This window comes from Labrus bergylta, chromosome 19 (genome assembly GCF_963930695.1).
Source record: "Labrus bergylta chromosome 19, fLabBer1.1, whole genome shotgun sequence".
Classification (NCBI taxonomy): Eukaryota; Metazoa; Chordata; class Actinopteri; order Labriformes; family Labridae; genus Labrus; species Labrus bergylta.
The window spans coordinates 20,015,024-20,030,500 of NC_089213.1; the positions used below are offsets into that span (position 1 = coordinate 20,015,024).

The 15,477-nt window shown below is 41.5% G+C and overlaps 1 protein-coding gene and 1 long non-coding RNA gene across 5 annotated transcripts in view; one reads left to right on the forward strand and one right to left on the reverse strand.

Annotated features, from left to right (window-relative positions):
• fbxl2 (F-box and leucine-rich repeat protein 2) overlaps positions 1–15,477 on the forward strand; it is an 18,348-nt gene continuing 2,871 nt past the window's right edge. The window contains exons 1-13 of one of the 2 annotated variants that reach the window (XM_020634754.3): positions 1–564; positions 4,765–4,826; positions 8,185–8,239; positions 9,882–9,956; positions 10,288–10,382; positions 10,839–11,003; positions 11,808–11,934; positions 13,100–13,174; positions 13,295–13,422; positions 13,933–13,993; positions 14,082–14,126; positions 14,464–14,520; positions 14,618–14,830. In XM_020634754.3, coding sequence (XP_020490410.1) covers positions 535–564; positions 4,765–4,826; positions 8,185–8,239; positions 9,882–9,956; positions 10,288–10,382; positions 10,839–11,003; positions 11,808–11,934; positions 13,100–13,174; positions 13,295–13,422; positions 13,933–13,993; positions 14,082–14,126; positions 14,464–14,520; positions 14,618–14,830 — 1,188 coding nt within the window. In that variant the 5' untranslated portion in view covers positions 1–534. Of the gene's footprint in view, positions 565–4,764; positions 4,827–8,184; positions 8,240–9,881; positions 9,957–10,287; positions 10,383–10,838; positions 11,004–11,807; positions 11,935–13,099; positions 13,175–13,291; positions 13,423–13,932; positions 13,994–14,081; positions 14,127–14,463; positions 14,521–14,617; positions 14,831–15,477 lie in introns of both variants that reach the window. The other variant, XM_020634752.3, reaches the window with a different exon arrangement.
• Positions 13,288–15,477, reverse strand: part of LOC136177146 (uncharacterized) — a 23,742-nt gene continuing 21,552 nt past the window's right edge. Inside the window, exons 3-4 of one of the 3 annotated variants that reach the window (XR_010664786.1) lie at positions 13,508–13,584; positions 13,288–13,417 (exon numbers count right to left, since the gene is read on the reverse strand). This is a non-coding gene — a long non-coding RNA (uncharacterized lncRNA). The remainder of the gene's footprint in view (positions 13,418–13,507; positions 13,585–15,477) is intronic. The other 2 variants (XR_010664784.1, XR_010664785.1) reach the window with 2 other exon arrangements.

The following is a 15,477-nucleotide window of genomic DNA, read 5'->3' on the forward strand; positions in this document are numbered from 1 at the left end:
CCTTTCTCCGCAAGTAAACAGAAAACGTAAAGGGGGAAAAAAAAAACGTCCGTGTCAGTCTTGATACGTGTGTCCGATGCGGTGGGTAGAAAGTGAGACGTGAAATTGGAGCTAATTTCGCGTGTTTCTTTTGTTCTGTTGGGAGCAAACTTGTCGTATTTGGGGGGCCAGCTGACTACGGGGCTGGAGCGATGAAGGGAGAGGCGGAAGTGAAGTCACTTGACAGACCGTCCATGTTATTATTGTTATTTTTGTAGCCCTGCGATGAGACGGGCTGGGGAGCCGTCGGTCTCCGAGACAACGACCATTGACGTTACCGCAGGCCGCTCCGGACCGACACCACCACCGCCCTCGCTGACCCGGACTCAGGAGCCTCGCTGACGGCTGGGGGTGGGAGGTGGGAGGAGGAGGGTGTGAGGACCCAGCTCCAGCTCGGCTCCTTCACTACACCCCGGCCGACCAAAAAATAAAACGGCGTTAAAAAAACAACAACATTAACGGTGTTCGTGAAACGGGGACGGTGCCGCCGCAGACATGAACGGTATCACCAAGGGCCGGTTCGAGGTATGACAGAGGGAGTGGACCACCAAGCGGTTAAACTGTTTGTTTCAAGTAGACGTGGGAGTCGTGGGCTTGTATAAGCGAAGTGTGTTTGTGTGTGTGTGGTCAACCGTGTTCCCTTTTTTTATTTTTTTTATTTTTACATGCAGTCTGAATCCGAGGCGTTTTGTTGGTCAAGGGTAATCCAAAATCCTGTTATTGTCCTGCCGCACCAGTAGTCAGCGACAACATGGAGCTCAGGACTGCGGGACACAGGAGGGCTGTGGCTGAGGAGAGTCAATACATCAGGGCCGAGACTGGCTGGGCTGGCAGGCACTGTCGCCTGAGGTTACAGGCTTTTTTGGGGGGTGGTTGGGGGTGGGGGGAGGGGGGGTCTGGGGCTGCAGATGAAGATTTAGACAAAAAAAAGTGTAGCAACATTCAATTAGGCAGATAACACCACAAAACAAGTGTCACCTCCTGTGTTACCAGTGAATGACAGATGCCATTGAGAGCTGTGGCATCTGTCAGGCTATGTGTTTTCATGTTTCCTTTTCATAATCTTTCTATATTTCCATGACAGAGTTGCAGGAAGGTGGTAAACACACACCTCTTTGAGGTGTTAGAGTTCAGTGCTCATCTGCAGTGGGTGGAATAATGATTAAGAAATTCAACTTCAATACACGTGGATATATCTAAAGGCAAAACAAAAAAAAACCTCCATTACAAGAATGAGTCCTCAAGTTTCATTTTAGTAGAGATTTAGAGAGTATAGGAAAAGTAAACCTTAATAGAGTCCTTTCAGTTTTATAATTAATCACTGCAGGTTATTGCTTGTTCATTATGCTGTAGTTGTGTTTGATGCTGTAAATGAATTCTTCTTTGCATATTGTTGTGTTGTATAATCTTTTATGATAGATCATATTTGAGTAATGGCGATGGGCCCTGTTTGTAAAGCCTCCATTTTCAAAGGAACTGTGACTGAAGCTATGAATATTTAGTCTTTATATTATGTTGAAAAGTCTGAGTATGAAATAGCAGGTGGAAAATGTAGGCCTGTACTTGAGTAACCTAGATCACATCTCATAATGACTTTCAACTCTGCTTAGCTGAATGCATTTCTACAAATTGCCCCAGAGTGCAAATCCATGCTAAATTCCAGTGGTATAATAATTATAAAGTTTTGCTGTGTCAGCGTTTTCTCTGTAATTGTGTTCCAGCACTAAATCAGCTCCGGTTCAACTGGTCCCCTGAGCTGTGTGAGCATTGTTTCTCTGGAATATCATGCACACATTGTTGAGATTCTTTCTTGTCTGACTTGATGGTACTTGACTTTCAGCGTCAGGTGTGCAGACGCTGTAAGGTTGCCATGTCTCCTGAACATAGTTGTCTTAAGAGTGAGTGAGTGAGTGAGTGAGTGAGTGAGTGAGTGAGAACAGAAGGCGCTGATGTTTGTTGCCTTGTCGGAGGATTTCTCAACAGAGCTGTAAGCTTCTTAGAAGTAGATGAAAACCATTGTGTGGTGGGGAATGAGCTTGAGAGTGGGGGTAATAGAGGGTAAGTCTAACACCTGAGATAATACTTTATGATGAACTTGAAGTATTGCTGACCAGGAAACACAAAAAGTGCCCCATATTTTATTTCAAGTTATTTGTTTCAATGTAGTCATTTTTATACTCTAAACTGGATCTATGCAAGTTAAAAAAAAAAAAGAAAAAAAAAAAGAAGATTTGAACACTGTTATGCTCTGTCTAGGAATAGGAGTATGACAGTAGAGAGGAACTCCCTGCTTGGGAATGCTGCTCTGCTGGCACAGGGAACGAGGGCACCAGAACACCGAGGTGATAACTTTAGTGAAGTGTGCGCACCCAGAGATGGCTTTGAACCTCGCTGTCATAATGTCACAACCGTGGCTGAGATTACACACCACATACTGTTCATGCCATTCCACCTGGTGAACTCTTCGATGAAAATGTATGAAGGCCAAATGCCCTTTGTGGTTGATCAACATTACAATTACATTAAGCAGGTCGTCATAAAGCTGATACTTATAGATCATGACTTATTTTTTTAATAATTTGACCAGTTCTCTAAAAGTAATAGTGATAATATTTTACCGCAAAGTTCCAGAACTCAAGGTAACACTTCTTGTTTTTAGACTTATGGGAATTATGCATGTCAGAGTTCATTTCAGGTATTTGCTAGTTTGGTGCTTTCCAGTGCTTGATGTCTAAAAACGCTAAAATAGAGAACTGTCCCACAAAGGTGTACAGTAGCAGACTATCTGCCCTACACAATTACAGTAAACATATGATGTTACATTTGGTTATTTAAACAACACCGCGAGGGGATTATTTGCCCCTGGCCTTTGTTGTGTAAAACCAACTTAGCTTTGCTTTGATTGTGTGCAACAGTGTTTGTTGAGTGGGGTCAAAGGTGAGTGATGTGTTACAGAGGTGGTTTGGAATTAGGTCTAAATTTAGTCCTAAATCCTAAGCCACCTCTGGCTTTGGAGAGAGACACTTCCTTAATGTGCCGAAGGCCTCGTTTGTTGACATGGCATGTTCGTTTCCTAACATTCAGTACCCAGTCAGTATTGTACTGTTACGGTCAGTTTTACTTCCAGTTTACTCAATTGACAAAGCTCTAAATATAACTGCAGCTGACAGCCACATGATAATGATAAAGGCTTTATTTTCAAGTGCTTATTCAGAGGTAGTTGGACCAAAGCCTTATGGGCAGGCTGGGAAAACATGTTATTCAATACAGGTTATGTGGGAACCACTGATGGAAACAGTTTATATATCACAAAGCTGTTACTGGATGAAGCTTCAGATCTGTGTTTGGAACCTTTTTGTCTTTGTTTCCTGAGCATGGAGGTTAAAATTCAAACCAGCTTGGTTAATTATTTGCCGGATCATGGCTGGACCACCTCCCTGTCTTTTGTGTTTCAACCCCACTTCCTCTCAAGTGGCCTTTACTTCCTCCCTCTCCTGTCACTCTCTGATTGTAATACTTATTTCATGGCGTCATTTTCACCTTGACTGCAGCACCAGTACTTTGTTTGTTCTTCCTCATGTTCTCCCTTTCTTTCCTCTTTCCCCATCTTCCCTTTAATTTATTGCTTTCTCCTTTGAGGGACTTGCATTGTTCAGCTAGCGAGGTGGATGCCAAGATGTTTCCAGAATCAACCTTTTGTCCTGCTGTACCTTTTCCTTGCTCTTCTTTGTGCTTTCATATTTTCAGTGTTTGCCCATGACACAGCAGGGAGTCCCCCTCATTAGATACAGTTGCTGCGATGCGTATCACTAGCAGGATGCATGTCTGCATAGGCCCTGCGAATGTGGGTGTTTGCTGTAATTTAAATTCATGGCTGAATACGTCCCACCTGATCTAGAATGTTCTGCCTCTGTCTCTCTCACAGAAAGGTCTGACTTGAATCACCTGTGTGTGCTTGAGTGTGAGTATTTGTGTGTGCTTGTGTGTGTGTCCCTCTCAGCAGATGGCCAGACATCCAGCGAGTAGACTAATTGAGATAAGCATGCCAACAAGCTGACCAGGCTAACAGAATTATAAGCTTGTAAGGAGGGGACGTGGAAAACCAAATGTAGCTCTGGCTTGTTTTATAAGCCTGGCTTAAGGAAGCGATAGCTTCTTTCTCTTGCTGGTTACTGGAAAGGTAATTCAAGGTTATAGTTTCATTAAAGGAGATGATTGTTCCTGACTACCAACACCAGAGAGGAAGACAAACTTAGGACAGTTTTTCAAGGTGCAGCCCCAATACCTGTGAGCCATTGACAGAGGTTTGACTCTACTGTAAAGTAAAAAAATATGCCTAAATATTGTGTGATTATATGAGAGCCAGGGGGCAGTAACTTTTGTTTACCGGAAAATTTTGGAAAAGTCCTTTTCAGTTATCGGGAAACTTTAATGTACTGAACAATAGCACTCTGCCAGATGTCTCATGGGTAGAAGGGAACATTTAGAGGCCAATATGGACTGAAGGAACCATTAAAGCTGTAAATAAGAATTTAATGTACATTTGGGATATGGAGAATTGTTTTACAACTACCTTGTTAAAAAAAATTGAACGTGTCCTCTTAACACATTTTGAGTTGGCAAAAAAAAAGAATGTCCCCAAGCCTGTTTTAGATCCCAGATGATGTTAATATTGTGTTTTAATCTCTGTTTCTTTGTTGTTGTTTTTATCATGTGTGTTGGCAGGTGTTCTCAAACAGTGATGAAGCCCCCATTAATAAGAAGCTCCCCAAAGAGCTTCTTCTTAGGTAAGATTAACACACACACACACACACACACACACACACACACACACACACACACACACACACACACACACACACACACACACACACACACACACACACACACACACACACACACACACACAGCTACACATTATACCCAGGGACGAGGACTTAGGTCATGGTTACTCATAATCAGAAGCAGCCTTGAACACTTATGTGTAGGAATGTGTGTTTGTTGTGTCACTAGTTGTGTGTGTACTGTGTTGGTGTCTGTGTTTTTCTGTGGTGTATGTTGGTCACTAGTCTGAAATGAGTGTTGGTTTACTGTGTGACCTACAGACCAATATTTTGTCCCAGATGACCCAAAAATCTGACATCACACGCGTCCACCTTCCCCTCTGGTTTCCATGTGCTTATGTGTTTGTGTGCACCTGCATGTAGCTCTGCAAACACATTAGGTGCACTGTTTGTTTGTGTGGGTTTGTGTGTGTGAAATGCTGCTGGGCCTATGCACACTGTGTGTGTGTGTGTGTGTGTGTGTGTGTGTGTGTGTGTGTGTGTGTGTGTGTGTGTGTGTGTGTGTGTGTGTGTGTGTGTGTGTGTGTGTGTGTGTGTGTGTGTGTGTGTGTGTGTGTGTGTGTGTGTGTGTGTGTGTGTGTGTGTGTGTGTGTGTGTGTGTGTGTGTGTGTGTTATAAATAGCTTGTCTTAGCTAGTGGGGAATTCCGCAGTGCTGTGCTCTGCTGCTGCTCCAGCTGTGCTTGACAGAGACCACCAGTACACCCGTTATCACCAGCACTACTTTCACTTTCATAGGTACCCCCACACCCAAGAGCTACCACACATGACCTACTGTCACATGTCTCAGCCATGAGGAGGACTTGTTGTTATGGCAGTAAATCTTGTTTTTAAAGCATGGAAAGTGGGTTGACAGAAGCTTTTTATGCATTTCTAATTTTGTTATGCCCTGTTACCATGGTACACAGCCAGGGACATTATGTTGTTCCAGGTGCATTTGTATAATGTAGGTATAAATCTGTGAAAGAAGACATTCTGAATGCCAAAATCATATATAGACAAAAATTACACTATATTTATATCTAGAATGTCAATCAGATATTCCCCCAAAAGAATTATACAAATATCTGATGTTAAGAGGATAAACCTGATTTAAAAAAAGAAGTAATTAATGTTCTAACACTCAAATTAAGACACTCCTCTGATTTGTCTCTAAAATATTTGGGACAATTTTACCGGTTTAGTCATTAAAAGTGTTTCCAAAGAAATAAAGGCTTCAACCATTTGCAAGTGTTATATGGAGATTAGTTTTTCAAATAAATAAATGACGTTTTTTGTCAATAAATTAGCATTTTTCAACTGACAGCTCAAGTCCTATAGATATTGAAATAAAGATGTTTGTTTTAAACTCAATTTAGGTTATTTAAAAAAAAGACAAGAAAAAGAGGAAAATATCACTAGTTGGTCAAACTATTTAGAACTCTTAAATACATTTAAGACTTTACTTTTTAAGATTCTTGGCCATAACAGTAGATCATACATGTGCAGTGTATTGACATGTATGTTGCCATAGGAATACTTATTTTTATTGTATTTATTTTGTAATTTTACAGGGACATTGCATATTAATAAACATTTCTGTAAATATGCCAGAGTTAGCCAAAAGGCTAATTTACATCTCTTGTCCCTGACCTAATGATCTATATTTCCTTTACTAGTAACATGATTAACAAGTAATCTCATAAACATATGATGTGGCATGTATTACTGAGGAAGCCTGGGTACCTGGCTGGTTTTTGTGTTTTTTGCCTCTCAGGTGCTGCATCAACAACAGCTGTTAATTAGGCCAGTGCAGCACAGTTATCCACTGTGATTTAGAAGAAGCTAGTCTGACAGGCTGACGAGCCTCAGAGAGAGTTCAGTGGTGTTCAGGGTCTCCTTACCCAGAAGCACTGACTCAGCACCCTCCCTACCACCACCAAGATACACGTCTAACTGGAGTTACTATGGCAACTAGTCATGAACTCCTTGTGAAGGCTCCACTCTCTCTCATGTAGCTATGCTTGAAGGGCCAGGTGAACATTTTGTCAACAAACAGTGTTCCATTAAAATCCAATTACGCACCGTGGTAGAAAGAATGGGCATACAGCGGCAGGGCTTGACGGATAAATCTGAGGCTGCTAAACTCGTTTTCTTCCCTGCCAGTGTTTGGAGGCAGCATCCGAGCATCTTGTGAGAACTAAAGTGAAAAGCATACTCATGCTCTGAATATGGCTCTGTTATATCATAGCCTCCCCTTTCTGATGTTCATGTCAGTGATACAGCTGTAGTTACATTTAAACAGTCTGTCTTTACTTGAGCCTTTTTTTCTTTTTTTTTTTACTATTATGCATTTATGAAGTGCAGGTGTCAAAGAAGTTAACAAGACTCAAAAGAGCTGGGCTCAACAAATCAGATTGGCAGATTGCTTCCGTGTGAGTGTGATTAACAGAATTCTTCTGTGATTGGTTAAAAGGCCTCTCGCTCACACATAATGGAAAGTCAGATTGTATTTGATTAAAACAGACAGCCAATCAATGTTCAGCGCCACAGCCATTAACCAGTTATTAGAAGGGGGGATCAATGAGTGCCTGCTTGATTGGTCTGCTTCTCTGGTGGCCTGGGATCACCTCAAGGTCTTGTGTGTGTGAGTGTGTGTGTGTGTGTGTGTGTGTGTGTGTGTGTGTGTGTGTGTGTGTGTGTGTATGTGTTGCTTGGTTGATTGTATACATGTACTCTCTGTCTTGAGACTCCAGTATGGATATGTCCCAACATGCCCTGGCCTAACGCACAACACAACACACAGCCTTTGTCCAGCAGCTATATGAAGGAAACAATGGCTGGCTCCTGTTTCCTAGGGTTAAAAGGACATTCAGACCCCAGCTGCACTCAAAGCTTTGGCACTGTGACAATTCTCTGAATACCTCAGGTTTTCTATAGATCTGCCCTTTAAGGCAGTAACAGGCCGTTTGTTCACAAGTAGTCCATGTTTTGTTTTTTCTATGTGTGTCCCTCTGTAAATGTATGTATGTCTGTCCCATGCTGACTGTGGCCTTGCCTGTCTGAGCGCCAGAGATTACTCATTGGCAGATTAATGGATTGAGCTGACCCAGTAGCCTGCTGCATGCAGCCCTTTGTGGCTGATCGGGCCCATAGCTTTAAACACTCGCTGTGTGTGGGGCTCTTCTGCTTACCAAACATAGGGGATTGTTCTGTTTTTTAAGGACATTAAATCACACCAAGCATATTAAATCACAGCAGAGCATAGCTGTTGAGAGATCAACTCAAACAACCCTCTTGTTTTTCTGTTGTCTCCCTTTGTAGAATATTCTCCTATCTGGATGTGGTTACACTCTGTAGGTGTGCCCAAGTATCCAAGGTAAGCATTTTTCTCTCTACACCTCCAAACCGCCCACTGTATGCTAACACACTCACTGTTTTCAGAGAAAGCATGAATGTCTCCAAAACCACTGTATAGTTAAAGGAATACCATTACTGAATTCTCTAGAAATGGCTATAATATAGTGCCATCTGGTGGTTATGTGGAGAGGGGGCTGCTCTTAAGCCATAGAGCATTGCAGCTTAAAAGGCATTTATGAATGAGCTTACTGTGAATAATAACCAGAGCTCAGCAGGTTGACTGTGAATAAAGACCTGCGCCGCTGCTTCTCTTTAAACACCTCCAATACATTTAGAAAAAAATGTTATATTTTCTGTGGATGTGAAGATTAAAGAACATGTAGCACAATTATCTCTACTGTATGATACATATTTGTTGACCATTAACATGTTTCTGATGAGTCATTGGAAAGTTTTGTGCCTACCTTAATTATCAGAAGGGACGTTCCAGTACATTTTTATTTTCTTCCTGACACAGACTTTGGTACCTAGACTGGTGTAATGGCAAGACTGGGTACCCTACCCTGCTGGGTACCCTGCCAACCACGCTGTTGTATGTTATCTTCACAAATACACTGACCCTAAAACTAGTTGAATGTTTGGGTCTAATTGGTTGTAGTATCAGGTTGGTGCATTCTCTGGCATACTCCACACTGAATTTTAGGCTGTATCGGTGGCTGATACCAATACAGGTAATAGAATAACAACGTTTTTCATCAAATATTTGTGAATAATACACATTACAATGTCCTAGAGCTCAAAGTTAAGTCTTCAAGAGCCAAGCAGTCCCATACTTCAAAGTTTTCCAGTTTATAATAACATCACCCAGAGAAAAGAAGCCAGTCCTTACAAAAGAGCTTCCAGACTGCCTTATGAAGTGAAAATGCAGCTGGTGCACCTGCCCCCCCCCTGAGCAAAGAAACAGGAAGTTGCCATAGTTTATACCTACAAAGAGCCATACTAAAAAGTGTGTCTTTGGGTGTCTCACGATGCGATTTCGATTTGCAATTCTTGGGGTCACACTTCAATTCAGAATCTATTTTCGATTCAAAATTACTCTGGATCCATGGATCTTCATACTTCAGGATCTGCTTCAGTCATCTGTGAGACTGGTTGAATTTATTGTGGCTCCATTTCGCATTCTACTGAGTTAGAGAGCTAGCCTTAGCACTTACCAGGGAGTGACTGATTGGCCAAATTTTTGGGGCAGTTATGAATCTCTTTAAAATCTCAGAGGACAAGAATCTCAATTTTTACATAAATCAATTTTTTCTGATCACCTCCTAACAGGCCTCGTTGCCACTGTGCTGCTTTCCCTCCAGTGGCTCCCTGTCTGCTACAGGATATATTTAAAAATGTTGTTTTAAACTTTAGTTTAGAAGTTATTGGGTAGGCAACGCCTTGCTGAAGTGAACCGGTCCATGTTCCCACTCCAGCCAGAGCACTAAGGTTTACCAACCAGCTGCTTCTGGGTGGTAGCTGCCCCAAACCTGTGGAACAGCTTAGCACTCCAAATGAGATCTGCTCCCACTCTTGAATGTTTTTGCCCGAAGCTTAGCATTATTGTATCTCGTTTCTCTGGCTTTCTGCTTTTAAATGTTAACTTGACTTGACTCTTTTAGGCGTGGAACGTCCTGGCTCTAGATGGCAGTAACTGGCAAAAGATTGACTTGTTCAATTTTCAGACAGACATAGAGGTAAGTGGTGTGTTTATGAGAGAGAGAATGTGTGTGTGTGTGTGTGTGTGTGTGTGTGTTGTGTGTGTGTGTTGTGTGTGTGTGTGTTGTGTGTGTGTGTGTGTGTGTGTGTGTGTGTGTGTGTGTGTGTGTGTGTTGTGTGTGTGTGTGTGTGTGCTTGCCTATATGTGCTGCATGCGTGTACTTGTTGAGTAGCATTATCCAGCCCGAGGCTTAGCGTTAGGTCACTGGGCTTTGGCGCCAACTGTGACGTCACAGCTGATCCTCTGTCCTCCGTGGTGGCCCAAGTCATATCACTCTCTCTCTTACTCTCTGTCCCTGCATCTCTCAGGGCCGAGTGGTGGAGAACATTTCCAAGCGATGTGGAGGCTTCCTGAGGCAGCTGAGCCTCCGGGGCTGCCTGAGCGTGGGAGATGCCTCCATGAAGTGAGAATGTCTCTTGAGTCCGATTCTTCTGCTTTGACTTTTTCCCCTAAAGTCATTCTCTTGTTGGTTTTATTATTTACTGAAGTGATTATGTTTCAAGTTTAAGCAGCTTTTGTCTCTTCACTCCCAGGGGAGTCTGTGCTAAAAACGTTTCAGTAGCACTTTTACTCTGTCCACAAACACACAAAGCCAAAAATGGAAGCAGTGCTCCTCTTCATCTTCTCATTAACATGATCTAGCTTGAAGAATGCATTCTATAAGCACTTGGTTTAAGAAGCACAAGCTCTTATCTCAAGTTAATAATAAAAAAATGTACTGTAGCTTCACAACAACCTCCCAAGGGTGTGTAGATGACTCTGTTAATTGGCTCCTGAGCATCTGACTACTTATTTATTCACTGAAGCAACTCCAGAGTAATTCCCCGTTCTCCCTCTTTACTGTTCCACTGTTTCCCAGGACGTTTGCTCAGAACTGCAGGAACATCGAAGTGTTGAACCTGAACGGCTGCACCAAGATCACCGACAGCACCTGCCTCAGCCTCAGCAAGTTTTGCGCCAAACTCAAACAGCTTGATCTCACGTCCTGTGTGTCGATCAGCAACCACTCCCTCAAAGCCCTCAGGTAGCTGCCACACCATCGATATAAAGACCCTTAAAGAGAGTCATTCTTCATTCCTCGCACGTTCTCTCCATTATGCACACTGTGTTGTGTTACTGAACTCTTTAGTAGACATAAGGTATTTTTGAGACTATAGTTATATTGGAGGAGTGCTGCCAAAAGAGTGATTTCTTTTTCTGCTGAAATCCAATCACCTCTTTTAAGTTGATCACTTTATAAAAGATACTGTAACATTATTTAACATTATCAACCAGTTCTAACGCCAAGCATTGTCTTCTCGACTCTGACACAAGTAGTAGTGATGATGATTGTTTTCTGTGTGATATGTTCTGTACAGAAAGTTGTAGTAGGGGTGCATATCGAAAAACATATCTGCAGACACCAATAGGCCTTTGATCTCCAATATTGGCAAACTTATATTGGGCCTTTTGTGAAGGGAGTGATGCAAACAAGGCCAAAGCATTGTTTTTTTGCTTTATATGTTCCCTCAAAAAAAAAACAGTATTCATGCAGATAAGAATAAACATAAACACATATCAAAAACGTCTATATTATTCTGATATCGGCCACCTCATCTTGTTGTTTTCAGTGAAGAAGGTAATACCTGTACACATAGTCAGAGGATTGTTTTCTGTATATTATGCCCTAGTTAAAAAAAAGTGATGATATTGGCAGGCATTTAAAATATGATACATGGGGCCCTTTTGTAATGGAAGTATTGTAATGTACTACATGGCTCTATTGGGCCGTCATGTTCACTGTTCATGTGTTTCTCTTCTTCTCTGCGTTACGTGTGCGCTCTCTCAGCGATGGCTGCAGAATGCTGGAGATGTTGAACCTGTCATGGTGTGACCAGATCACACGCGACGGAATCGAGGCTCTGGCTAGAGGCTGCAATGGCTTACGAGCACTGTTCCTCAGAGGCTGCACACAGGTACGGTGATCAGAACGCAAACACACAAGCCCACTCACAACACACAAAGGCAAGATTTTTCTTTTTCTCACAGTGAGTGCTTGAGGCCTTCTGTATTTGTATTTTAAAACATAAGAAACCTCAATTTAAGACAAAGATTATATATAAAATACTCACACATGCTGGATTGGTTGAACGCATTTCACCTTTTCAAGTCGCATGTCAAAGGGTTATTAATAACTATTATTTTATCTCTTAAATCGCTTACATCGTCTTACATCTTTGGTTCTCCTGGTTTCAGTTCATATGATGGTTGAGTTAATTATCAATCAATCAATCAATCTTTATTTGCATGGCGCCAATTCAAAGCCATTTTTATCTCAAGACACTATACTAAAGCAGGTAAATAATAACTCTTTGTTATATTACCTACAAAGATAATATCATAATAAAATGATGTTGCTCAGGTTTTTTGTTTGTTAGGTTCTTTTGTGTTTGTATTCTTGTGCTTTGTTAGAACGTTTTGCTTGTAACTCCAAAGCTTTGTACATCTGTGTTTTTAGAGGTACTATATAAATACAATTACTTCATTTGTTTATTAAGACGTTGTGATACATGCTGTCAGAGATCACCCTTCACAGGTCACTGTGAACACGTTACTTTGGGGCTTCTCAATATGCAGTAGCTGTGAAAAAATGTTCACAACAACTCTAACAATTACCTTTAAATGTATTGCTGTTGTTTTTTTAAATGGAAGAAAATAATCCGATATACCCCAGAAACCAATTTCTTTCCCACTTTCCCCTTTTCCTGTTTGCTGCTCTTTACAGTGTAGATTTTCCAACCTGTGGGTTATTTTTTTTAATCTCATCGGTTTGGGTTTTTGTTGATGTAGAGGTTTGTCTTGGGCTGGCATTTCTGTTTTCTTCTGCGTCTGTGGAGCCAATATTTTCTTCAGGCTGTGTACTCAGCTTGTTGTGTTTTTTTTTTTTTTTTAACCAAAGTTTTGTCTACTTTTCTTGCTTGGAAAAAAAATACCGTTCGGCCCCCATGACTCATCTTTTTGGAGTCAGGTTTGGCATGTGACTTGATTTAATTCATTTGGAAAAAAAACAAAGTTGACATACATAAATAATTGATCCAGGTGTTTGTTTATTAATATTTCATATATTTTATTCTTACCCAGCTGGAAGACGGCGCACTGAAACACCTTCAGAAGCACTGCCCAGAACTCACCACCATCAACATGCAGTCTTGCACAGTAAGACAAACATTTATTTGTGGGATTCAGGGGGGAGAGGGAGACGGACAATAATGCATGAGGGATGTGTCTGTTTGCCTCTGTAGTTTTTTGTGATTTCTGTCTTTTTCCCTCCAGCAGATAACGGATGAAGGCCTGGTCAGCCTGTGCCGAGGTTGCCACAAGCTACAGATCCTTTGTGTGTCTGGCTGCAGCAACATCACTGATGCCTCCCTCACTGCGATGGGACTCAACTGTCCTCGACTGAAGTGAGAAAAAAACACACACAGACATTCTTTCACAACAATTTAATCAACAGTTTGCTGTATTATCCCAAAAAACAATTATAAGCACCTGTTCACACCTGATTTAAACATGCGCCCTGGATGATCCAATCACAAGTGGACAGCTGTGAGTAAGGAAGTTCACACCTGGAATTAAAATGCTTCAGTGAGTCTCCAGTGATTTCTTGTGATGGGATCTCTCTTCCTTGTTCTAAATACAAATTAACTAAAAATGTGTTTTCCCATTGAAAGGACAAAAGTGCAACGTCCCCCTCTGACTAAAAATTTGAAATAACAGATTTTTATTGAACGGATGGATTTTGATCTGACTTTGATGATTCGACACAAAAAAAAACATTAAAATGTATATAACCCCTTTTCAAATCCGACTGCTGTCTAAGGGTTTCGATGAACCTTGGTAGCATACCATTCTTTAACTAAACAACCCAAGCCGGGTCTTCACAGGGTGTTTTTTGTGTGTTTGTGTGCTCTCAGGATCCTTGAAGCTGCACGATGCTCCCATGTTACAGACGCTGGCTTCACTGTGCTCGCCAGGGTGAGTTTCTGTCTCTTCTTCTTGTTCTCTTATGTTGGGTCACGTTCAATATTTCTAAATTTGAATGATTTCTTTATTTTCTTCACAGAATTGTCATGAGCTTGAAAAAATGGACCTAGAAGAATGTATTTTGGTAAGGCAATTGGCAGTTAACTCGTTATATATTGATGTTAAATCTGGAAGAAGTCTTTGCTTTACTCATCTGGGTTAGAGAGTGACACTTTGGAGAGAGACATGCATTATTCTGGGAATTGTGGGTAGATGAGGAAGTAAAAGAAGAGAGCACTTGTTTTAATGAGCTCTGGCTTAACAGTTGTGTTGTGCATGTCCTCTGCCAAAAAGGACTAATAAACTTAACTAAAAAGCTATTGCAGGATACAAAGTCAACTCAAACATACAACACATGCTTCTAAAAACTATGAATTATACATGAGATGTGAGACTAAAAATCAATCTGGTCCCCTCCTCAGGTGACGGATAACACCCTGGTTCAGCTGTCTATCCACTGCCCGCGCCTGCAAGCCCTGGTAAACATTTACAGTTCTGCTATTATCAATGGTTCTTTCTCCTGCCTTCGTGAATGTGTGTGAAGCATGAATCCATCTTTCTGTGTGTCCTCTGCAGTCTTTGTCCCACTGCGAGCTGATCACAGACGATGGCATCAGAGCTCTGAGCAGCAGCACCTGTGGACAAGAGCGCCTCACTGTGGTGGAGCTGGACAACTGCCCCCTCATTACTGATGTGACCCTGGAACACCTGAAGAGCTGCCATCGCCTGGAGCGCATTGAGCTCTACGACTGTCAGCAAGTCACCAGGGCGGGTATCAAGCGTATAAGGGTCAGTGGAAATCAAAAGGAGATTACTTTTTTTATAGCTTAGAATTGGTCTTGTTTGGAATACTAACAGGAATGTGTTTTAATCCTCTTCCATAATGTTATATAAATATATATATAATACTGTTGTTATATACCTTGGAACTTCACTTGTTTCTTGAGGACATCCATACTTGTATTCATATGTACAACCCCAGGTTCTAAAAAGCTGGGAAGTTGTGTAATACGTAAATAAAAACAGAATGATAAAAAAATGATATTTATTTGAAAATAGCCAAGACATATCAAATGTTGAAATTGAGAAACTTTTTTTTGGTGGTAAATGATATACTAATTTGAATTGGATGTCAGCCACTTGTTGTTAAAAGTTGGGACAGGGTCGCTCAGCACTGTAAGCGTTCTGGAAACTGAGGAGATTCATTTCTTCAATTTTGAAAGTGTCTGTTTTCCCATTCTTGCTTGATGTAGGAGTTCAGGGGTTCAACAGTTCAGCATCTCCTTTGTCTTGTTTTAAGCTTTATTTGCTCCCACAATTATTCAATGGTTGGCAAGTCAGGACTGCAGGGTGGCCCGTTTATCACTTGAACTCTTTTACTTCAGAGCTATGCTGCTGAACTTGTGATCGGCCAGAATGTGGTTTGGTATTGTCTT